Here is a 21,765-nt window from a genome sequence, read left to right on the forward strand (position 1 = left end):
CATTACAGGGCATACTTACACAGTTCCGGTAGTACCTCTCTCCCAACTCTGAGATCATTTCAAAACAACAGGGCTTTGACCTCCTATCCTGGAATCTATTTTTAAAACAGGACGATCAAATAGGACTTGCAATCAATATTTATCATTTTTTTTGTATTACGGATGTTTAACCTGTCTTTCAGGGTGCAGTGCCCTCAAAAGGCAGTTTATAATATTGCAAAAACATGTCCATACAAATTACAGGTCAACATACATGCAAATAAGCACGAAGCTACAGCCGCTAATTATTTTCAAGCAACAAATACAGACTGGAGTAAATGTGTCTTCAAACAGAGATGTCCAGATTTTGGGAAATCCTTTCTGTCGACATTTCACAGATTGCCAGGTGTCTTTTGTTGCATTGTCTGCTCCTGGATGTACGAGAATTGATTTCCACTTGTGCTAATGCATGTTTGTGCAGGTGCAAATCTGCGCAAATCCGTCCCCCCACCCAAAGTCCACGGAATTTCTGTAACTCGGGGGGGGGGGGAGAGAAAAGCTTGACTGTTATGGAATCCACAACTCATCTCCATAGAAATCCAAACTCATTTGAATCCATTGTGGAGAGTTTCCATTCACGTATTCGAAAGCACAGAATTGGGTACCTTTGCATTCAAATGCGGACCGAATGAATTTCTCCCCCATGTCTAACTTCATCCCGTGAGTTCTACTAACTCAGCATCTCCACCATCTCATGTGAAGACAAGGCTGATGTCTAGCAGAGCTGTGAGTCCAGGCTTTGCTTATACAACACATCCTTAAACTATGGAAGTCGCCACCACACGATGTAGAGACGGCCACCAATTTGCATGGCTTTAAAAGGAGACTGGGGGAATTCCTGGAGGAGAAGGCTTTTAATGGCTAATAGTCCTGATGACTATGTGCTACCTCCAGTATCAGAGGCAGTAAGCCTATAGCCCCTGGGGAAAATGGATGAGAGGGTGCTGATGTGCCCATGTCCTGCTGTGGGTTCCTGGTTGACAGCTGGTTGGCTGCTGTGTGAATGGAGTACTGGACTAGATGGACCCTTGGTCTGATCTTTTTATCTCCTTACCAGGTGCTGCAGTGGTGATTTTCAAAGGCACCCTAACAAAACATTATGTATTTGCCATTGCGGCTTACCAAGCCGTCAATGAAGAATGAAAAACAGCACTAACCAGTCCTCACTTGATCACCGCAAATTCAATCAGGAAGAAAACACGGTCCTATATATAGAAATAGTCACTTTCCACCTTTGTTGTGTGGCAGGAACTGAATTATAAAGACCACACGCCTAGTACTTGATGCTAAATGGTCATCATCACCCAACATCAATCATAAGGTGCACGCCGCCTCCTGGAAAAAAAGTAAATGCGCTACGTGCCGGCTGTAAGATCTTTGCAAATGCCTTGCAGATGCATTCTGACAGTTTTACCACTGGGGCTTCACGTGCTCTCTCTCTCTCTCTCTACTACGCTTTGAAAACCCTGAGTAGTTGCAGTTTTGTTTTCTTTATTCAGCCGAAGACGAGACACTGGCAGTGTGATCGACTTCGCTAGGCAGCACACGTCAGGAGGTTGCAAAACTCAGTTGAAGCCAGCAGCGAAATTAACAAAGGTAGGACTCGTGTTCTGTTATTCCACTAACTGGTTATCGAGCTGATGATTGATTCTCATGAGAAATTTTGGCAATGCTCACTTTGACAATGGGATGTAAACCGCTGTCAATGTAAATTCACGTTGCAAACATGGGTTTATTTATTTATGTATTTATTTATTTATTTATTTAAAACATTTCTATCCTGCCCTATATCAATTAGATCTCAGGGCTTCCTGAGTATTCCCCCAAAGTAAATGTGTATTGTTTTAAGGTGTTAATTAATATTAGCAAATGGAACAAATAGTATGTGAGAGATGGATTCAAGCAGAGAAGGAGAAAAGATGTCCTGGGATGGATTCCTTGTAATATGACAGTCGTGAAGGGGCCCAGCTTACAGTATGACATGTTTTTAAAGAAGGCTTACCGAGACATCTTTAGAAGCAGGGCCTTTAGAAACGGAAAACACAGCATTTAGAGTTGTCCCCCTTTAAAAATGCATATTGATGGATCTGTGTGCTGAGATGAATTTCCAAAATGTTCCGGACTGATCAATGCCGAGAGATCAAAAACTAACTTCATTTTGGAGGGAAGATTAGTAAAATAACCTTGCCAAAGATTTCCTGTGGGCCTGTTTTTCATTCCACCCCTCTGACATTTTCTCAACTCAGTTGAATGGGTCGGATCCAGACTCAGCAGCACTTAAAGTAGTCACAATGAAAGCAATGGGAATTAAATTAGTCACAAGTGACTTGCCCCATTGATTTCAATGGGTCTACCTTAAGCAGGACTACATCCAGATCCAGCCCACAGGTTTTCTGGAAAGAAAAGATTCCTTTGGAGGCAACCCTGCCCACATGGAATAATGTTGGACTGTTTAATGATGATGATTTGCTGCTGGCTGTAACTTTGGCCTTTGTCTGGAAACATGGAAGAACAAAACTGCACCTCTGGGCTCAGCCAGTTCCTGAGCCTGCATTGCTGCCTTTCTTTGCAAAACACCTCCGTGGGCAAACAGGAACGGGGTGCACAGAAAGTAGAGTATGTAGTCAGTATGCCTATGTATACCAGGTGCTGGGGAAAATGGGCAGGAGAATGCTGTTGCACTTATGTCCTCTTTGTGGGTTCCCCATCAACAGCTGGTTGGCCACTGTGTGAACCGAATGCTGGATTAGATGGACCCTTGACTTGATCCAGCATGGCTCTTCTTATGTTCTTAGATATTTTGAACTTCAGATATTTTGGACTTCAACTCCTAGTACTACTGACCATGCTGGCAAGGGCTTTTGGGAGTTGAAGTCCAAAATATTTGGAGATCTACCTTCTGCCCCTGCCTGGTGTAAACTATGGCTTGTTGTGATGTCTGGACACAGAACCATGGCTTATCCCTGGCTTTTTTGCACTGTTGTCTGCCCTGAAAGGGAGGCACTGAGCAAGAGCAGTCTGAATACAAAATTGCTCTGAAGCCTGGCAAAATGGGCAGGGGAGAAACAAACCAGAAATAGGGAAAACAAGAGGTTTATTATTATTATTATTATTATTATTATTATTATTATTATTATTATTATTTATATAGCACCATCAATGTACATGGTGCTGTTTACTCATCTGCAAGAAAATGGGCCTGTTCAGACAACACGCTAAGCCATGGTTAGGCTGCTAACCCTGTCGCAGCAAATAGTTATTGAGCGTATTTAATTCATGGTTATGTAGCCACCCTGGTTAGGAATGGTCCACACGACATGCTAAGTCACGGTTCACACAACACACTAAGCCATGATGCTTAGCTCAAAATGCTTAACTGCCATGGTTTTGTTGGATCCTGGAATGGATCCTGGTTATGTTTTCCATTGATTTGTTAATTGATGAGGATCTGGAGGAACAGAAGACTCAGCAGAAACATAAAGTCAACTCTACACCTGGAAATTGAGTGTCATAATTGAATAATTGTCTAACTGATTGTCTTCAATTAAGGGTTGCAAGGAGTTGCATCATTGTACAGGTTGTCTATAAAAGTAAATGTGTTTTCAAGTTCCTGTATAACTTCCATGTCCCTCATGTGAGCTGTATTGACTGACCGTTTTTAAGTATTTGTATCTGTACTGCCATAACTAAATTATATATTTATTTGCCAGTAAAAAGGTTTATTTTAACCTACATAAATCTCTGCCTTAATTCACGTCTTTGCTGACTTGGCTGAGAACCGCTGTAATCTCTGCTAGTCTCTGTAGGGCCCAGACAGAGACTTAACACAAAAGGTTATGTGCCAGAAACCCAGTCTGTGCAATAACTAAACAGCTTCTAAAGCCATAACTCAACAGGCTTTGCGTGTCGTGTGAACAGGGTCAATGCATGTGTGAATGGAGCCGCTGCCAAGTGAGGCCCAGCTGCACTGTGGGCAAAATTGATGGGAAATTAAAGTGGCTGTACGTCCAGCTTCCTGGGCATGTGGTCTTCTTAGCACCTTGAAGAAGGAGAACGAGGAGGAGGAGGAAAGGGGGGAAGAGGAGGACTTTAACTCTCAGCATTTGCCTGAGGTTATTGTTTTCTCATTTTGGACCTAATGACCAACTTGGGAGAAAATGCCCTTGTTTAATTTAATCTCTCTACTTGTCGTACATCTCAGGTTTCTCTTCATTGCCCCACAGGGGTTTCACCTTGGATTCACCTCTCTGTGTATTAAGAGATATAACCATGAATCATTAAGGCACCCGTCTTTAGTGACTCATGGAACAAACAGCTATCCATTTGGAGTTCATCTTATTTTCTTTCTTTCAGGCCAAACTGCACCCTTCTCCCTTCATTTATTGGCAAATGCCAATATCCATTTGGTGACATACTAAGACAGTAATGTGGCTATAATACCCAGTGGCAAATATGTGCAAATTTAACTACTGCTGCTGAAAGTGTAGAATCTGACTGCAGAAAGTCTTAGGCCTTAGCTAAACCTAAGGTTTATCCCAGGATCGTCCCAGGGTCATCCCTGTTCATGTAAAATGACACACAGGATATCCCAGGAGCAGGCAGGGATGACCCTGGGACGATCCCGGGATAAACCTTAGATCTAGCTAAGGCCAGAGTAATACTTATACAAGTTAAATAAATGAAAAGGATGTTCTTTTTTTTTTTACATGTATATTAAAAAAAAATCCCCCTAACTTGCTTTTTATAGCACATTGCTGGATTTTCCATTATCTTTGTGTCTAAAATACCAACATTTATTTTTAACTTGAGACAGTATTGCTTGAACTTTCCAGGCTGGCCTTTGAATACGTCTTTACTCGGTTTAGCACTTTGTTACTCAGAATATCACACGGTATAGGTTGAGTTCACACATTGTGAGCCAGCTACTGTGGTTGCTTTTGCACTGCTGCCCTTTCACACTGCTCAGGCATTAGGAAGGCCCAAAAAACAAAAAGGAAATTCATCACTAAAAGAACGGATGAAAGAGGGCACCCATTTGATTTAAATTGAAATACAATGCATCTCACCATAGTGGGAAAGACCAAGACCAGGGCTAAATCTACACTACTGCTTTATAGCAGTATTGAAGTAGAGTGATAACTGTTGGGACACATTACACATTCCATATACCTCTTTCATAGTGCTTTTTTCCTGCTTTTTATTCCACATTATCCAAAATACCACAACTAATGCCACTGTGTGTCCTACAAACTTCAACTGGCAGCCATAAAATAGAGGACACCTTCAAACAACAAGGCAGAGGGCCTTCTCTGTGGTGGCCTCCCAATTATGGAACAATCTCTCCAATGAGGCCCGCCTGGCACCAACACTGTTATCTTTTCGGCGCCAGGTCAAGACTTTTCTTTGCTTCCAGGCATTTAACAGCATATGTTGTAAACTGCCTTTGGCCTGGCTGAGAGTTTCAAAATTGTTTTAAATGTTGTTTTTATATTTTTATGGTTTTAAAATTTGTATATTGATTTTTAATGTCCAGTCTTTTAAACACTGTAAACTGCCCAGAGAGCTTTGGCTATGGGGTGGGGTGGTACATAAATGCAATAAATAATAGAGGACTGTCCCCTGACAGCTCTTCAAACAGAGGAGTGTCATCTGTGAAGAGACCAACAGCCCACCTTAACAGGCATGGCTTTTCCATAATATACTTCGACACCTCAGAATTCTACCACAAGTGTTGAGCCGGCCTTCATTTCCCCTTCTCCTACAGGTCCCATTTGTTCTGGATCAATAGAGTGTGTATGTTTGATAGGGGTGGGGATCAGGTAGGTGGAACAGAAGGTCCAAGAGGCAGAAAGATTATATCACAGATGCATTGCTAGCCTTTCTGCCACTCATTGCGCAGGTAATGCATGATAATCACTGAAACAAAGCTTGAAAAGATCCTTTAAAACAGACATCCCCAACCTGGTATCTTCCAGATGTGTTGGACTACAACTCCTATCATCCCCAACTAGCATGACCAATGATGGTTAATAATAATAATAATTTATTTCTTACCTGCCTCTCCACTTGGATCGAGGCGGGGAACAACAGTGAATATAAAACACATTAAAAACTGATTAAAAACATAGCATACATGATTAAAACATCCTAAAAACATTCTAAAATTTCACTGGATAGGCCTGCTGGAATAGATCAGTCTGTATTGCTTTTTTTAATGCTAAAAGACTGTCAAGTTGACGAGTCTCCTCCAGCAGGCCATTCCACAGTCTGGGAGCAGCAGAAGAGAAGGTCCTCTGAGTAATACCAGTCAGCCTAATTTTGATTGATTGAAGTAGATTCTTCCCAGAGGACCTGAGTGTGCGGGGCGGATTGTACGGGAGAAGGCGATCCCGGAGATAGCCTGGACCCAAACCATGTAGGGCTTTAAAGGTACTAGGAAGGGAAGAAAGGAAAGGAACCTCTCGTGCAAGCACTGAGTCATTACTGACTCTTGGAGGGACGCCAGCTTTCGCTGACGTTTCCTTGGCAGGCCTTATATAGCGGGGTGGTTTGCCATTGCCTTCCCCGGCTGTTATTACCTTTCCCCCAGCTAGCTGGGTACTCATTTTACCGACCTCGGGAGGATGGAAGGCTGAGTCAACCTGAGCCGGCTGCCTGAAACCAGCTTCCGCTGGGATCGAACTCTGGCCGTGGGGAGAGTTTCAGCTGCAGAAACTGCTGCTTTACCACTCTGCGCCACACGAGGCTCAGAGGTAATAACCAACACTTTATACTTCGCCTGGAAACTAACTGGCAGCCAGTGAAGGGATTTTAAAACTGGTGTAATGTGGCCACCTCTAGGTGTATCACTGACCAGCCTGGCTGCCATATTTTGGACTAATTGAAGTTTCCGGACAAGGCACAAAGGTAGCCCCATGTAGAGCACATTGCAGAAGTCGAGCCGAAAGACTCCCAGAGTGGCTTACAAGAATCAGCAATCAGGCAATCACTGCCCACAGGTTCATGATCTAAAAAGACATGAACAGGGCTGGCCCAAGACATTTTGCTGCCTGAGGTGAAGGAGAAGATGGAGCCCCCTCCTGCTCCAGGTACAAAAACCAACTGGACAGGTGGTTGAATCTTCCTTTTATACTGACAGCGGGATAGCATCCTCTACCACACCTGAAGGTAGCAGGCTAGCTTAGGTGGGGCGGGGCAGGGCAGGGCACAAAGATCTCTCTCTGTCAACACCTTGCTACCTAGCATTTGCTGCCTGAGGCAACTGCTTCACTGTGCCTAATGGTAGGGCTGGTCCTGGACATAAGTCATAAAGAAAGGGATTGGGAGGGAGAAGCAGTCAAAAAGATGATGGCGATGCTTGATTCAGTTGCACTAATAGATGGGAATATATCAATTGAACACAGGTTTGCACTGCATCTATGTCCATCTGGGTTGGACTGTTCTTTGCTGGTTTGTTCCTCTTTACTTTCTTCTCTTATTTTGAGTTCAAGGCTATTCTGTTTCTCATAAGGGCGTTGAAGGAGTCTGAGAAGGAAGTGGACTCCTCCACCACCACTTGTCCTCCTGGACCCTGTCTGCCAAGCCACTGTGCCTACTGGATCCTCCTCACTGGCCAAGCGTGGCACAACCCCTGAGTGCTAGGCAGCTGGCCCCTCCCTTGCCAAGCAGCTATTTTGCTTAGAAATGACGGCTCATGCTTTTCCGTGAATTTTGTGTTGCGTAAATGGTGGCCATTTATGCCTGTAATATTGCGGATGCCATTTCTGTAACATTACATTTATGGGAAAATGCAAACTGCCATTTCTACGCAAAATGGCGGCTCACTCCCTGGACGCTCGCCAAGTCTTTGAGTGGCTTGGGGGCAGCGGGGGCACCTTGGTTATCACCTGACAAGAGTCTGTCCATCTCAAGTTTCTTCTCCCAACCGTTCAGGGCAAGATGTCTCCTCAGATGCTCTTCTGGGGGAAGTTGGAGGAGGGCGTGGTTACCACTGGGAACTAGATGGTGGCAGCTTACCAAGTTGCTTCTAAATGGCGTATTCATGATTTAAGTTTTATATGGAAACCTTCTGATTGGGGAACTACATCCTGGTCTTTTTTCTCCTTATTCTTTACCTAGCTTGGAGCATTCGGGAGCTAGTCTTACAAGGCCCAAGACTCACGCGTTGGACTTCATTTTTGTTCAGCAGAATGTGTCTTAAGAGATGAAAGACTCCATATTCCATTTCCTTCCCCCCTCCCCACCCCGAATGATTTAACATTAGGTAATGTGCTTTATCCATCATAATCAAATCCCTGTTAAGTGTATACCTTGCGTTATAAGAATGGCACTGGGCCATAAAACATTCTGTGCTGTTAAGGAGTCGATATGCCATGTATTTCTGACTCCTGCAATAAAGCAGAGTAAGAAATACAGCCAGATTATATTTATCCTCTTCGTGATTGATTGATCAAATGGATGGTGACGCTTCCCTGAAGCTTCATTACTCTGTCGGGAAGATGCACTTCTGCTTATGTAAGCGGCCCTTCATTTCACCACTCCAAATCCCATAGCCATCCACCTGTTCTAATTGGAAATGTTTCTGCAGTTCACAAAACATCAGAACATGCTAGGACAGGGAGAAATATTCCATTCTTCTAAATCAGCCTTTCCCCGCCTAGTACGTTTCTGAATGCGCTGGGCTTCAAGTCCCATGCTACCTGGGGATCATGGGAGATGTAGTCAAGCACAACTGGATGGCACCAGGTTAGGGTGTATTTGTTCTTAATCCATCCAGAGGAACACAGTGAGCCGTGAGTGGACCATAATGGCCAGCAAGGGTGAGCACTTCCGGGAGAAAGTTGTTGCTGTTGTGTGTTTTTATGAGTTATCAGTGGTATATCATTTCTGGAGGTTGAAGCAATCTGTTTGGGAGCAATGTCTGTATACAAATTCTTGAATTTAATGCAAGCAACCATTCTTCTTCTCTTTTGGCAGTGTGACCACCACAGATACGATGCTTGTACACCCAGTCTTGTCAAGGACCAGAGGGCACATTTGGAATTTTGAATGTCATGAGTGCCCTCACAAAAAGGCTGACATGTGGAGGGAGCTTGCCCATTCATAAAATGGCTGCCATGGTGGTCACAAAACACTCATTTCCCAGAAGGCAAACTGTCATGAGACTGAACGAAAAGTAACCCCCCCACGGACCGAAGTTCAAGGCAGGTTTTAAATACAATGAGTGGCGGTTTTCAACAGAAAACCACTCTTCTGAACCCAAATAAAGGTGGTGGTGGTGCTGGTGCTGCAGGGGGGCACTTTGCTTTGCAACAGGCCAGCATCCCAGTTAACAAAATAATAATTAAAAGTACCTTAGGAAATGAAATGAAAAAATCAGGAGAGAAAGGGAGCCTGGAAGGCAGGAATGTAAAATCTGTATATTTGAAACACTATTTCATCTGCATTTCATGGATTGTCAGCTGCCTTTGGTTCTGTGATCTGCTCTTTGGCAGAACCAGATTTTTCCCCCAATTTCCAAAATTTGCAGAAATTCGCATTTGTGAAAATTCACACTTCCAAAGGTGTGAATTTGGAAAATTCACACTTCCAAAGGTGCAAATCCCCCCAAAACATACATTTTCATTCAATATGCAGGGTTTTCATTCAATATGCATGAATAGAATAGGGAATTGGACTGTCCCATCTTTTTTAATCAATGGATCAATACTTTGGCATTTATACCTATCACATCTTATTCAGTAAAAGCTTTTGTTTAATATCTTTTGGGTATTATTCAAATAACTTTTCCATTCAGAAGTGGCATCTATTCACCACCCATTCAAATATTGAAAGCTTTGTAAGGTCTCAATTCGTTGCATCACAAGAGGTAAGAGTTTATCGTCCCAATGTGGTAGTATCAGTTTTTAAGCTGTCAAAAGAGCATGGAAAATCCATTTATGTCGACCATTTCCAAGAAGCAGCCTTTTAGGGGCGGGGCTTGGCTTGCCCTCTGATGTAGCTAGATGGAATGGTAGTTGATGGAAACAGTTCTGGGAGGGGAGAAGCCAATGGAGGGATGAGATGGTAATTGGTGGACCTTGTTTCTACTACCTGAACCTGTTCTAAGATGTCCTAGAATGTCTTGTATGGGTACAGAGCACTTATAATCTCAGTATAACAATTTGATTGGATTACTGTAATGTGCGCTACGTGGGGCTACCTTTAAAGAGTGTTCGGAAACTCCAGCTGGTTCAAAGAGCTGCAGCCAGATTATTGACCAGGGCTGGTTACAGGGAGCACACAACTCCCCTGTTAAAACAGCTCCACTGGCTTCCAGTCTGTTTCCAAGCACAATTTGAAGTGCTGGTTATGACCTATAAAGCCCTATATGGCTCGGGTCCAGGTTATCTGAAAGACCGTATCCTCCCTTATGAGCCTGCCAGTGCTTTGAGATCTTCTGGAGAAGCCCTTCTTTCAGTCCCACCATCTTCACAGGCACACTTGATGGGAACATGGGAGAGGGCCTTCTCGGTGGCTGCTCCAGTGCTTTGGAACTCTCTTCCCAGGGAAGCTAGGCTGGCTCCCTCCTTGATGGGCTTTCGGAAGCAGGCTAAAACTTGTTTGTTCCAGCAGGCCTTTGGAGAATAATCTGGCCTTCCATCTATGTTAATGACTTATAATTTTGTTGTGTATTTTAAACGTCCCCCCCCCCCCAATGTATGTTTTAAACTTTGTAAGGCCGCCTTGAGCAAAAGGCGGGATACAAATAAATATAAATATCATCATCGTCTCGGTATAACAACCTCTGCATTGTGAATGTATAAAAACAAACTTTGAAGTAACTCCTATTTGTGTTTTCTTCCGTTGTAGGCATGCCACTATAACTTGAAGCAGAATAACAGTTGTAAGGAGCCTCCTAAGGGTGGCGCTCAGAATGGAATAAAAGATCCTTCCAACACTGAAGCTGTAAGGCATCAGAGGATATTTGCTTCTTTTTCATCATGGACAACTTTGGTGTATCCAGGCCTGAAGCACCCTCTCCCTCAAAATAAAGTTCATTTGAGAAATAATATGAGCAACAAGAGAGTCCATGGTCTATAATCTGTGACAAAGCTTCTTCCAAAATCCAAATAAAATCTGGATAAAAGGCAAGAAGACCATGAAGAAAGATGGAGGTGGTCCCAAACATAAGCCTCTAAGGTTTGCAGAAACAAATCCTAACAAGACCACAAAAGAAGAGCTTTACTTGGTTCAGATTAAGCCCTAGAAAGGCTTAGAGATCCTTTGAAAGGGCATTGGTTCCACACAAAGAAACCAAGAAGATGCAAAGAAAGCAGACAATGAGTGCATCTCACCTGTGTAACTTCTCACATTGTCTTATACCCGTTCCCTTTTCCTTTCCATGAAAGTTCAAAGCAGTTGAATCTTTAGCTGACGACCTTAATGCTTCCGTCAGCACCGGCACCTCCACACTTCATGAAAAGCGCAATGGGAGCTGACGGCCCAGGCTGCAACGGAGAGAACGACTTTTCCAAACGCTTCTACGCCATCATGTACACAATCATCTTGGTTCCTGGGCTGATCGGTAACATTATAGCTCTCTGGGTGTTTTATGGGTACATGAAGGAAACCAAACGGGCCGTGATTTTCATGATCAACCTCGCCATTGCAGACCTGGCACAAGTCCTGTCTTTGCCTCTACGGATCTTTTACTACCTTTCCGAAAGCTGGCACTTCGGAAGAGGGGTCTGCATGTTTTGCTTCTACCTGAAATATGTCAATATGTATGCAAGCATCTACTTCTTAGTTTGCATCAGTGTGAGGCGATTCTTGTTCCTCATGTACCCCTTCAGGTTCGGCGACTGCAAACGCATCTACGACGTCTACATCTGCATCGCTGGGTGGATCGTGGTCTGCATTGGCTGCTTGCCTTTCCCCCTTCTACGACTTACCTCTAATTATACTCATGCCAGCAATACGTGCTTTGTGGATCTACCAGTGAAGGCTGTGGATGGTACCGTCTCTATAGCAATGATGACCCTCGGGGAACTGGTTGGATTCGTAACCCCTTTGTTGATCATCTTGTATTGCTCGTGGAAGACCATCTTGTCGCTCAAGGAAAACAGTTCTGTTTCCCAAGACTTCGGAGAGAAACGGAAAGCTTTGAAGATGATCCTGACATGCGCTGTGGTTTTTCTGATTTGCTTTGCCCCATACCACATCAGCTTCCCTTTGGATTACTTTGTGAAAGCCAACAAGATAAAAGACTGTTATGCCCGAAAGGTGATTTTGATCTTCCACCCTGTGGCCTTGTGCCTTGCCAGTTTAAACTCTTGCGTAGACCCCGTCATTTATTACTTTACCACAGATGAGTTCCGAAGGCGGCTTTCAAGGCAAGATTTACAGGACAGCATTCAGCTCCACAATGCACGCTATGGGGGTACGAATGGCTCAAAGGAGAGTAGCGCCGTGGCGTGAGTGGTAGAAATTCCAAGTCACACTCTCTGAAATGACTCCGTGGACTCAAAATCCTCTGATGTCCTTGTGGAGTGTTTGTATGGATTTGGCCAATGGGCCATGGCCTTTTGCTTGGGCCCCCGTTGATACTGATTTCAAATGCTATTCAAAACTATATCAATAACTCTATTTGATTGCAACCTGGAACATGTCAGGCTAAATACAAAGCCTTGCTTATCCAAAAGTGGCATAGGGCCAGTGCATGCAGTCAATGGGTTTTTTCTTTTCTTCACATGTTAATCCAAGGACACGCATAGTCAAAGAATGTCCCAGGTGCAGATACAATTACTGCTTCTTGGAAAGTGACTGTCACAATCATGGTGGCTCAAACCTGTGCTGTGAACAGGTGGGCAGAACACCATCCAGAAACAGTGGTTGCAGTATCCTTGAAGATCCAATTTCATAGGAGACATCCCCCAGCACAACACAGTTAAGACCATAGTACTAACGCTCTTGTATCCTTTCCAGAGAATGGAGATGATGTAGGAGATATGCGCTACCTCAACTGTCCTGTATAGGAAATGGAGGCATATGGTTGGTAACATTAATAAGGCTCTTGGCAGCATTTATAGAACCATAACCTGCCCGGTTCTCTATCTACATGATACCTTTACAGAGCTTTCAGTCCTCTTCTGAATCTGCAACTAATTTGATTTTGTTGGGGATTTCTTCAACATCCGTAATGTTGAGCTACATTTCCACAAAGGAATGCGTATGATGAAACTTTCAAATTGTACAAGCTTAATAGCAACCTCTGTAGAAGATGTGAATGAGGTTGCTACGGTGATAAAATTACACCTAAACGAACAGCCGTAACAGCACCAACAAAGATACAGATGTTGCTCCGCTCCTGGTTCATAAAAATAGAACATTGTTAGAGGGATTTGTGGTGTGGTCACAACAGAGAACATGTCATTTGGATACAGGGATTGCATATGTTTGGGCTAATCTCTATCCCGTCGCCTGAACAAGAGTCCGGCCACTTTCCTTAAGAGCATCAAAAGAAAATGTAGAACCACATCTGCTCGTTTGACATTCTCAGATGACCAGAAGAAAGCTGGTGGGAATCAGGCTTGGAACAGATGGCCAGGCTGGGTTCACTTGACACGCCACCCACACACCGGATAACCAGCCAGAAATTCCTTTTTTTCCATCTCATTGTTCACGGGTGGATCTCCCACGATAGAAGAGGCCATGACTTAGTGGTAGATCTTATGCTGAAGGTCCCAGATTCAGCCTCTAGCATCTCAAAGTAGGGATGGAAAAACTCCTGTCTAAAACCCTGGTGAGCCACTGTGTCAGAGGAACATGCTGAGGTATAGTGGTTAGAGTGTTGGAATGAGACTGGGGAGACCTGGGTTCTAGTCTCCACCCAGCCATGAAGTTCACTGGGTGACTTTGGGCCAGTCACAAATTCTCAGCTCAATTGACCTCACAGGGTTGTTGTGAGGATAAAATGGAGAGGAGGAGAATTATGTACACTGCCTTGAGTTCCTTGAAGAAGAAGAAGAAAAGGCAGAATATAAATGTAATAAATAAATAAATAAATAAATAAAATTAGTTGCTCCTGAAGAATAATTACACACAGCCCAGAAAAGAAAGGCAAGAGAGATTGGGATCGGTTCCCCCTGCTTTTCTCAAACGACAGTGTTGATCAGTGGCATGAAGTCCCACATTTTGCTTTCCTCTTTTTCGTTTTGTTTTTTGTATGTTGCAAAAATACTATGAACTATTAATTTAATGTCTGAAGGAAATAATTTATAAAAAAAATACATTTATTTTTTTGTACCATAATAAACCTGGTCTATATAACACTGTGATTTATTCATATTTATTTTTATTATAACACTTTTATAAGGCTGAATATATTAAAATCCCTAAGATGTGATGTTGTAAAGTCTCTGAAATGTGGTTTAGTAATAGTAATAGAATTTATCATCCAAAGGTGCTTCTCCATTTATATGAGGAATCCTAAAATTCATGTTTTTATTCCATAAAGCCTCTTACGATGATTTTTTGTTCCAAAGCTGACTTGTCTACTTTGGGAGTAGTAGGGGGGATTTTAAAGAAGGAAACAAACATGTAAATAAATGAATTTATGAGAACAGAAGTCTCCTGTGAGTAGAGCAGCACCTTTAGATTCAACCATATTGGGGCTGCTTCAATTTCACCAGGAGCACTTCACAACCATTTTGCCCCCTTCAAAATGAGGTCGTTTGATCCATGAATATTTTGGAAGGAGGGGCACGTGAAATTCTTTTGCAGGAAAGGAAATCACAGCCACTTTGTACCCAAGAAGGCCTATTCGGAGTTGCAAGGTGCATTTTGGGATATTCAAATTGTCAGCCACCTTTTAAAATAAATTATATAAATAAATGGCTGCCTCTTCTTCCACTCACTGGGGGGAAACTATTATAGTGAATATTACTTGAATATCTATCCCAGCTAAACCTCTACGGAAGAACACAGACTTTTACAGAGTGGGCAGGTCATTCTTCCAGGCATTCATTTTACTGTAGAGGTAAACTGTTAAATACCTCTCCAAAGAAAGGAGAGTGATTGAAGCAAGGTTATAATAAACAAAATGAAGTCACCAAAATGAAGTTACAATCTAAATGTGAAATTCTAGGAAAAAACTTTTTTACAGTTAGACATCTTTTATTTCCTCCTGGTCATTATTGTCTTGCAAAACCCCCAAAGATGTGTCATTCAGAAGCAGACCCAAAGGTTTACAAGTCCTCTGATGCCATTTTTGGCATGGGACAGGGGAATCTGAAATTAACAGTGGAATCCTATCAATGTTACTAAGACAAATTAAGTTCAATGGGATGGACCCCTTGAGGAAACATGCTGATGAATCAGCAAAACGATTCAGCAGAATAAAGTGTGTGTATGTGTGTGTGTGGGATTTCACAAAACCATTTCTCCTCGAGTTAAATGAGTCAATTTCACAGATTTTGGGTCAAATCATTATTTCTCTGCAGCCCTAATCTATATTATCTATACCACTGGGCATCCAGGGGCCAATTCCTGAGAACCCACCAGGAGCCAGTGGAGGCTGGTGGATCTGGTTTTAGTGGGGCGGTGAATCCATTCTGAGTTTTAGTCAGAACTCTACAGGAGCTATCAAAAGTGTTGAACCTAGTTTGTAAGTGGGGCTCATCACCTTGGATAGCTCCTGTAGAGTTCTGACCAGTGCTGACAAAAATCCAGAGTGGATTCACTGCCCCACTGACATAGGAGTCACCAGCTACTACCGCCAAGGACTAAACACCACCACCCCACCAAATTTGCCACTGAAATGGTGGCGTGGCGGAATATTCCCTTTAAAAGAAGGAAGAATTGAATTTCCCTTTAAAATAAGGCACATAGGGAGCATCATTTGAGAGGTGAGAGGCGGGGAAAGTCCCACTGCATTTTGGCTGCAGTGGATTTGCCAGGCCTGTATCTTCCCCACTGCTGGAAGGTGCAGGATGTGTGAAGCCAGTCCCTGAACAAAGGTCCAGTTGGAGAAGCTCCAGCTGGGAACTAATGATGTCAGTTGCTGCAGACTCTAGCTATACTAGAGTGACCAGATACAAAAGAGGGCAGGGCTCCTGCAGCTTTAACTGTTGTGATGAAGAAGGAATTCCACCAGGCGCAGCATGTATACAAATGGCACCTGCTGAAATTCCATTTTCTATACAACTGTTAAAGATACAGAAGTCCTGTCCTCCTTTCCATAGGGTCACCCTATTTAAAGCTGCAGGAGCCCTGCCCTCTTGACCAGATACAAAAGAGGGCAGGGCTCCTGCAGCTTTCAGTGTTGCGATGAAAAGGGGATTTCACCGGGTGCTGCATGACACCTGATGAAATTCCCTTTTCTATACAACGGTTAAAGATACAGGAGCCCAGTCCTCCCTTCCATATGGTCACCCTAAAAAGAGGGCAGGGCTCCTGCAGCTTTAACTATCCTGATGAAGAGGGAATTCAACTGTTAAAAGATAGAGGAGCCCAGTCCTCCTTTCCAGAGTGTCACCCTACATACAGCACCATATGCTACCCACTCGCTCACTGGGTGGGGAAATTCAGGCCCGGGGTCTAAATCCAGCTTTTTGGGATTCCCCAAAACAGCCCCAAGCCCTTTCCCTCTAACCACTGCTCGTTTGGTCATTTCCCATTTGTGCCAGTTTCCTCTTCTAAGGATTAATTACTGGCAGGAAGGGCTTTAAGCTAAAGCATGCAGGGATTTGGAGGGGAGATTTATTTATGTATTTGGATTTTTGGCACCACCAACCAATAGGGACGCTGGGATCTTATCCCAACGGGAATCCAGTCCTCCGCTTGAAAGAGGTTCTCCACCCCTTAGGGTTGCCCCCTCTACATTTTTGCTGTCTGAGCCAAAAGGCAAGGTGGCGACCCTCGCCCACCCAAATTGAATGTTCAACACTGGGAATGCGACTCAGGGCAGCCAGCTCATGTAGGGGAGACAGAGCCGTCCACGTGGCCCATCCATATCTTCCAACATCGAATTGCTGCTCTCTGCCTCCCCCTTCAGTATCTGCCACCCGAAGCGAACACCTCGCCCTGCCTAATGGTAGGGCCGTCTCTGCTTAGTAACACAGCTGAATAATTGCCGAGAGACTTTGCAACCTTGCTCCAGGCTTTGGTAAGCCCGCCCTGTGGCGGTCCTCTGCCTCTGCGTTACTGCAACGCTTCTGCTTGGAACAAAAACACCTGCCCCGGCCCCGCCACGATGGTGCGAAAGATACCTCTCGCTTCGCTCTGCCAGCACCTCGCTTTCCTCCGCCTCTGTAACGGGCGAGTGGAAACCACAGCGCACGCTGCCTGTGAAGAGGAACGCTGCAACAGCAGGTGGAGATCAAATGAGCCCACCAAGCTGCAGCTGGAGGAAGGAAGCCAGGCAAGATGGGGCACGCCGCAATGGCTCAGACAAGGGATAGATGTCACAAGGAAAAGCAGCCAACCCAGCGAGGCACCAGCCTGTCTGCCCTCGCTTGCTTGCTTTCCGGATTCTTATTTAGCCATCATTTCCATTTTTTAAAAAAAGTGTTTTTTGTTTTTTTATAGAAGCCTCCAGGACAATTCAGTGCCGGTTCCCTACGTCTTGGCTCTCCAACGTGGTGCCTGTAGGCACCAATGTGCCTGCAGACTCTTCTCTTGGTTCGCACCAGGCTCCCTGCCCGTCTGGATTTTAATTTTACTTAAGTTACCTAAGAGAAAGCGCCTTCTCCCCTATCAACCTGCCCGGTTGCTGAGGTCATCAAAGGGCATGCTCTTGGTGGTGCCAAATAGACCTAGTGTCCGATTGGAGTCCACCAGGGGAAGAGCCTTCGGTGTGGTGGCCCCCCCTCCTATGGAATTCCCTGTCTCTGGAGGTCAGGCAGGCGCCAACGTTCTATTCCTTCCAGCACCTCCGGAAAATGTCGCTGTTGCAGGAAGCCTTCCTTGAATCACCACTTTTATTTACACGGAATAATGGGCTCAAGTTACAGGAAGCCAAATTCCGGCTGGACAGCAGGAAAAACTTCCTGACTGTTAGAGCAGTACAACAATGGAACCAATTACCTAGGGAGGTGGTGGACTCTCCCACCCTAGAGGCATTCAAGTGGCAGCTGGACAGCCATCCGTCAGGGATGCTTTAAGGTCGATTCCTGCACTGAGCAGGGGGGTTGGACTCAATGGCCTTATAGGCCCCTTCCAACTCTACAATTCTATGACCAGCCATGGTTTTATTTACACTTTGCTTCTTTTAAAAATGTACTTTTAATGTGTTTGTATTCTGGTTTTTAATCTTATTTTATTTGTCCACCACTCCAAAATTCTGAATGGTGAGCGGTATATAAATATTTTAAATAAATTAAGGTGGTTTGTTTTTTAAGATTAAAATTGTTTTTAACTGGGAGGCTGGCATACTGCAGAGCAAAGGGCTACTCTCCAGCCCCCTCCTTAGTTGGATGCATTATTTATTTATTTATTTATTTATTTATTGCATTTCTATACCGCCCAATAGCCGAAGCCATTAAGAGTGGCTTTTGTGTTTTAGGGCCCAGAATCCATCTCCATCATGCCGCTAATTTATGAATGGTCAATGGATTGGTTTGATATTTTGTACCATTGTAGATGTCTTCAAGTAGACTATGGGTGTTTCATTCTATTAGCTCTACATGTGTAGAGCTCTACATTTTTTTTTAATAAGCAGTAGAATTTTGAGGCTGATAATGGTGGAACTTTTTGTTTCCTGACTCAATTGCCCAGATGTCTAAAGCTTACACATCCTGAAATAAAACTTCATTCAAAATTCACTTTGAAAATGTAACATTCGAAATTCTGAAAGAGATTGTTGTGTGCCACAAGCGTGGGAATGTAAAAACAAAAACAAAAACCAGAAGACCTTTCAAAATGATTTTGAGCCTCCCACCTAGAAATAGTAATAACAATACTACCCTCGTTCAGAGCTGGCATTCGTGAGATTATGTGAATCACTAATAACTGTAGATTGTGTGTGTGTGTGTGTGTACTATATAACACAAACCCTTAAAATATAAATTCCATGTTCCGTCCCCCACCTCACACTCTGAAGATCACTTTAAGTGGTGAGAAACATATTTGTACAGCCATCAACTGAGAAGTGAAACAACAGTTCTTGCTCTTAATGATTCAGGAAATTCTTAAGAGTGCTGAATGCAAACCTGCAAAAACCAAACGCATTTACTGTAAAGCCTTCGATGTGAAACATGCTCTGGTTTATCATTACAGCTATATAATTTGCCCACACAGATTTAAACTTATATACATCCATTTCAGCAGCAGGTTTGGCTTGCAATATATTAGTAGCAAAGTTACTGCTGGGTCTGGTCTGTTCCTGTATTGGCCAACCAGATGTTGACGGAAATTCCACAAGCAGGACAATGCCACCCTCCTGCCCATGTTCCCCAGCAATTGGCACACATAAGCATACTGCCTCTGATACTGAAGGTAATATGAAGCTGAAGCTATCAGGACTAGCAGCCATCGATAGCCTTCTCCTCCAGGAATTTGTGTAACACCCGCTTAAAGCCATCCAAATTGGTGGCTATCATGGCATCTTGTGGAAGTGAATTCCAGAGTTTGACTTTGCGCTGTGTGAAGAAGCCCTTCCTTTTTATCTGTCCTGAATCTCCCACCATTCAGCATCATAGGATGACCCCCAGTTTTTAGTAAGGGTCTGTGGCAAGTGTACCTCAACGTGTGTGTGTGGGGGGGAGAGGTTTACTCCTAGATTAAAGATGCCATAAACAAGAGCTTGTTTTCAAGCAAGCAGAGCGAGAAGGGAAAGACCCCGGCCTGAAATGCTGCAGAGCCCCTGTATGTGAAGACTAACCTTCCCCAAGCTGATGCTCCCCAGATGTCTTAGACTACACATCTAGAGAATGCTAGATTGGGATAGACTGATGTAAATTACATAGGCTGACTCAGCGGCGTCTTATGGCCTTTTCCTCCCATGAAAGAACCTGGCTTGAAGTAATCCAGGCTGCCTCTGCAGAATCGTTAGTTCAGAAGCTGTTTTGTTTAGCTACTGGTTCCCAAATGTTGCACACCAATGTGCCGAGGGCAAAGCAGCCTGTCTTATCATGTGCATGCAGCTTTCTGAGTCGAAGCTTAACAGCCTTTATAAGCAGGAGCCCTTCCAGAACCAGAGTGATAGACAATTGCCCAGGCCGTTCAAGGTTCTGGGATTCAGCAATTTAAATAAAACTTCTACCTTACAAAATGCAAGTGGTTTTTTTTCATCATGTCCAGCAAATCTTAACACTCTCACCCCCAACCCCACCCTAAAGAACAATGCTGGTGAACCCTAAAGCTTGCTCACCGCTTCGTCATATTTGAGTCGCTTCTATCAAAAGGATATTACCGTACCGTTGAATGTGATCCTAATGTTCAACCTGCAAATTTTGTCCATTTCAAGATTGCCTGGCATAGTTAATCAGTTCAGCAGCCCTTACACAAAACAGTGTCCCAACAACCAATGTATTTGTTAAAGATCACACTGAGTGGGTCACGAAAATATTTCCAGCCATAAACCTCAAATGTGTAAGCGGGAATATTAGAATAAGAGCAGAATACTACAGTGATCCACACATGTTGTCGGTTAGTGTAAAAAGCCTTTTTGTTCAAGTTCTATCATGAGTACTCACTGCAGAACAAACCCTTATGACCATAAACTACTGGAAAAAACAAGTCCCTTGGTCTCTGCTAATTTCGGTGAGGTATAAAGAGCTTTTGACTGCCTAACAGCCCATACAAATCTAGCGGTCTCGGACAGTTATGACTTTTAAGTATGTTTTCAGACAACTAAACACACATTAATACCGCATTTCTTCGATTCTAAGACGCACTTTTTCCCCCATATAAACATCTCTAAAAATGGGGTGCGTCTTAGAATCGCGGGTGCGTTTATTTCTTAGAATCAAAGTTTTTTTCTGTTGGTAGTACTGAAATTAGTGTGCGTCTTACAATCGATGGTGTCTTAGAATCGAAGAAATACGGTAATCATTTAAAAAGTTAAGCCACTTGGGGTGGGGTGGGGGGCTATTTTTGTTATCATGGGTGAAGTGGTGTTTATAGCCTGAGAACATAAAGGAAGGCTTCCTGCTACTCAAATATAAAATCACCTTATTGTGTTGATCTCTGAGATGTGGGAGGGTCCCTCTATTACCAGAAAATCGCCGACACATTACTTAATGCGGAACATGTCCCGAGCATCCTGAACACAGCATTTTCCAGTACGCACCCTTTCTATGCGTTTCTTTCCATTATTTTGCCAACTTCGCCATCTAGTGGACAAGTAGCAGTAGTTTACTGAAGACTCAAGGTGAGGGATGAAAAACTCAAAGCTACTATGTTGGGAGATTTCGCAGGGAACAGACATTGCATAGTGAACATAAAAAAAAGTGAAGCTATGGTTCCAGGGAGCCCATTGATGGCTATTTGTCTGCAGGTGCCAACCTTGCGGAAGAGCAAAGGACCAAGTATCTATCTAGGCTGCCTCTGATGGTGGGAACTCTCTCAAGGCAACGTACGAGGAAAAACACCACACAAAATGGACAGAATAAAGGAAAAAAATCCATAAAAACAGACTGCCAACTAGGCCTCATAATGAGTACTGCATTCAGTTCAGGGCACCACACTTCGAGAAGGATGCAGACAAGCTGGAGCATGTTCATAGGAGGGCAACGAGGATGATTA

At 43.7% G+C, this 21,765-nt stretch overlaps 1 protein-coding gene across 3 annotated transcripts; it reads left to right on the top strand.

Moving 5' to 3' along the window:
- The first annotated feature begins 1,481 nt into the window (after positions 1-1,481).
- On the top strand, positions 1,482-14,349 carry LOC134409217 (probable G-protein coupled receptor 174). 3 transcript variants are annotated; one of them, XR_010026166.1, is made up of 3 exons: positions 1,482-1,635; positions 8,158-8,302; positions 9,016-9,239. XR_010026166.1 is itself a non-coding variant. In XM_063141845.1 (3 exons), exon 3 carries the CDS (start codon positions 11,464-11,466, stop codon positions 12,496-12,498), a length of 1,035 nt encoding a protein of 344 aa, XP_062997915.1. In that variant the 5' UTR covers positions 1,496-1,635; positions 8,158-8,302; positions 10,891-11,463; the 3' UTR covers positions 12,499-14,349. The 3 variants fall into 3 exon arrangements, 2 of the variants coding, with proteins under 2 accessions (XP_062997915.1, XP_062997916.1); XM_063141845.1 differs by lacking the exon at positions 9,016-9,239 and adding an exon at positions 10,891-14,349 and having other exon boundaries at positions 1,496-1,635; XM_063141846.1 differs by lacking the exons at positions 8,158-8,302; positions 9,016-9,239 and adding an exon at positions 10,891-14,349 and having other exon boundaries at positions 1,496-1,635.
- The last annotated feature ends 7,416 nt before the right edge of the window (positions 14,350-21,765 follow it).

This window comes from Elgaria multicarinata, chromosome 15, assembly GCF_023053635.1.
Source record: "Elgaria multicarinata webbii isolate HBS135686 ecotype San Diego chromosome 15, rElgMul1.1.pri, whole genome shotgun sequence".
Taxonomy (NCBI): Eukaryota; Metazoa; Chordata; class Lepidosauria; order Squamata; family Anguidae; genus Elgaria; species Elgaria multicarinata.

Bases quoted from the DNA above. Each gene is read 5' to 3' on its own strand.
- LOC134409217 (XM_063141845.1), top strand. From the start codon at position 11,464: ATGCTTCCGTCAGCACCGGCACCTCCACACTTCATGAAAAGCGCAATG.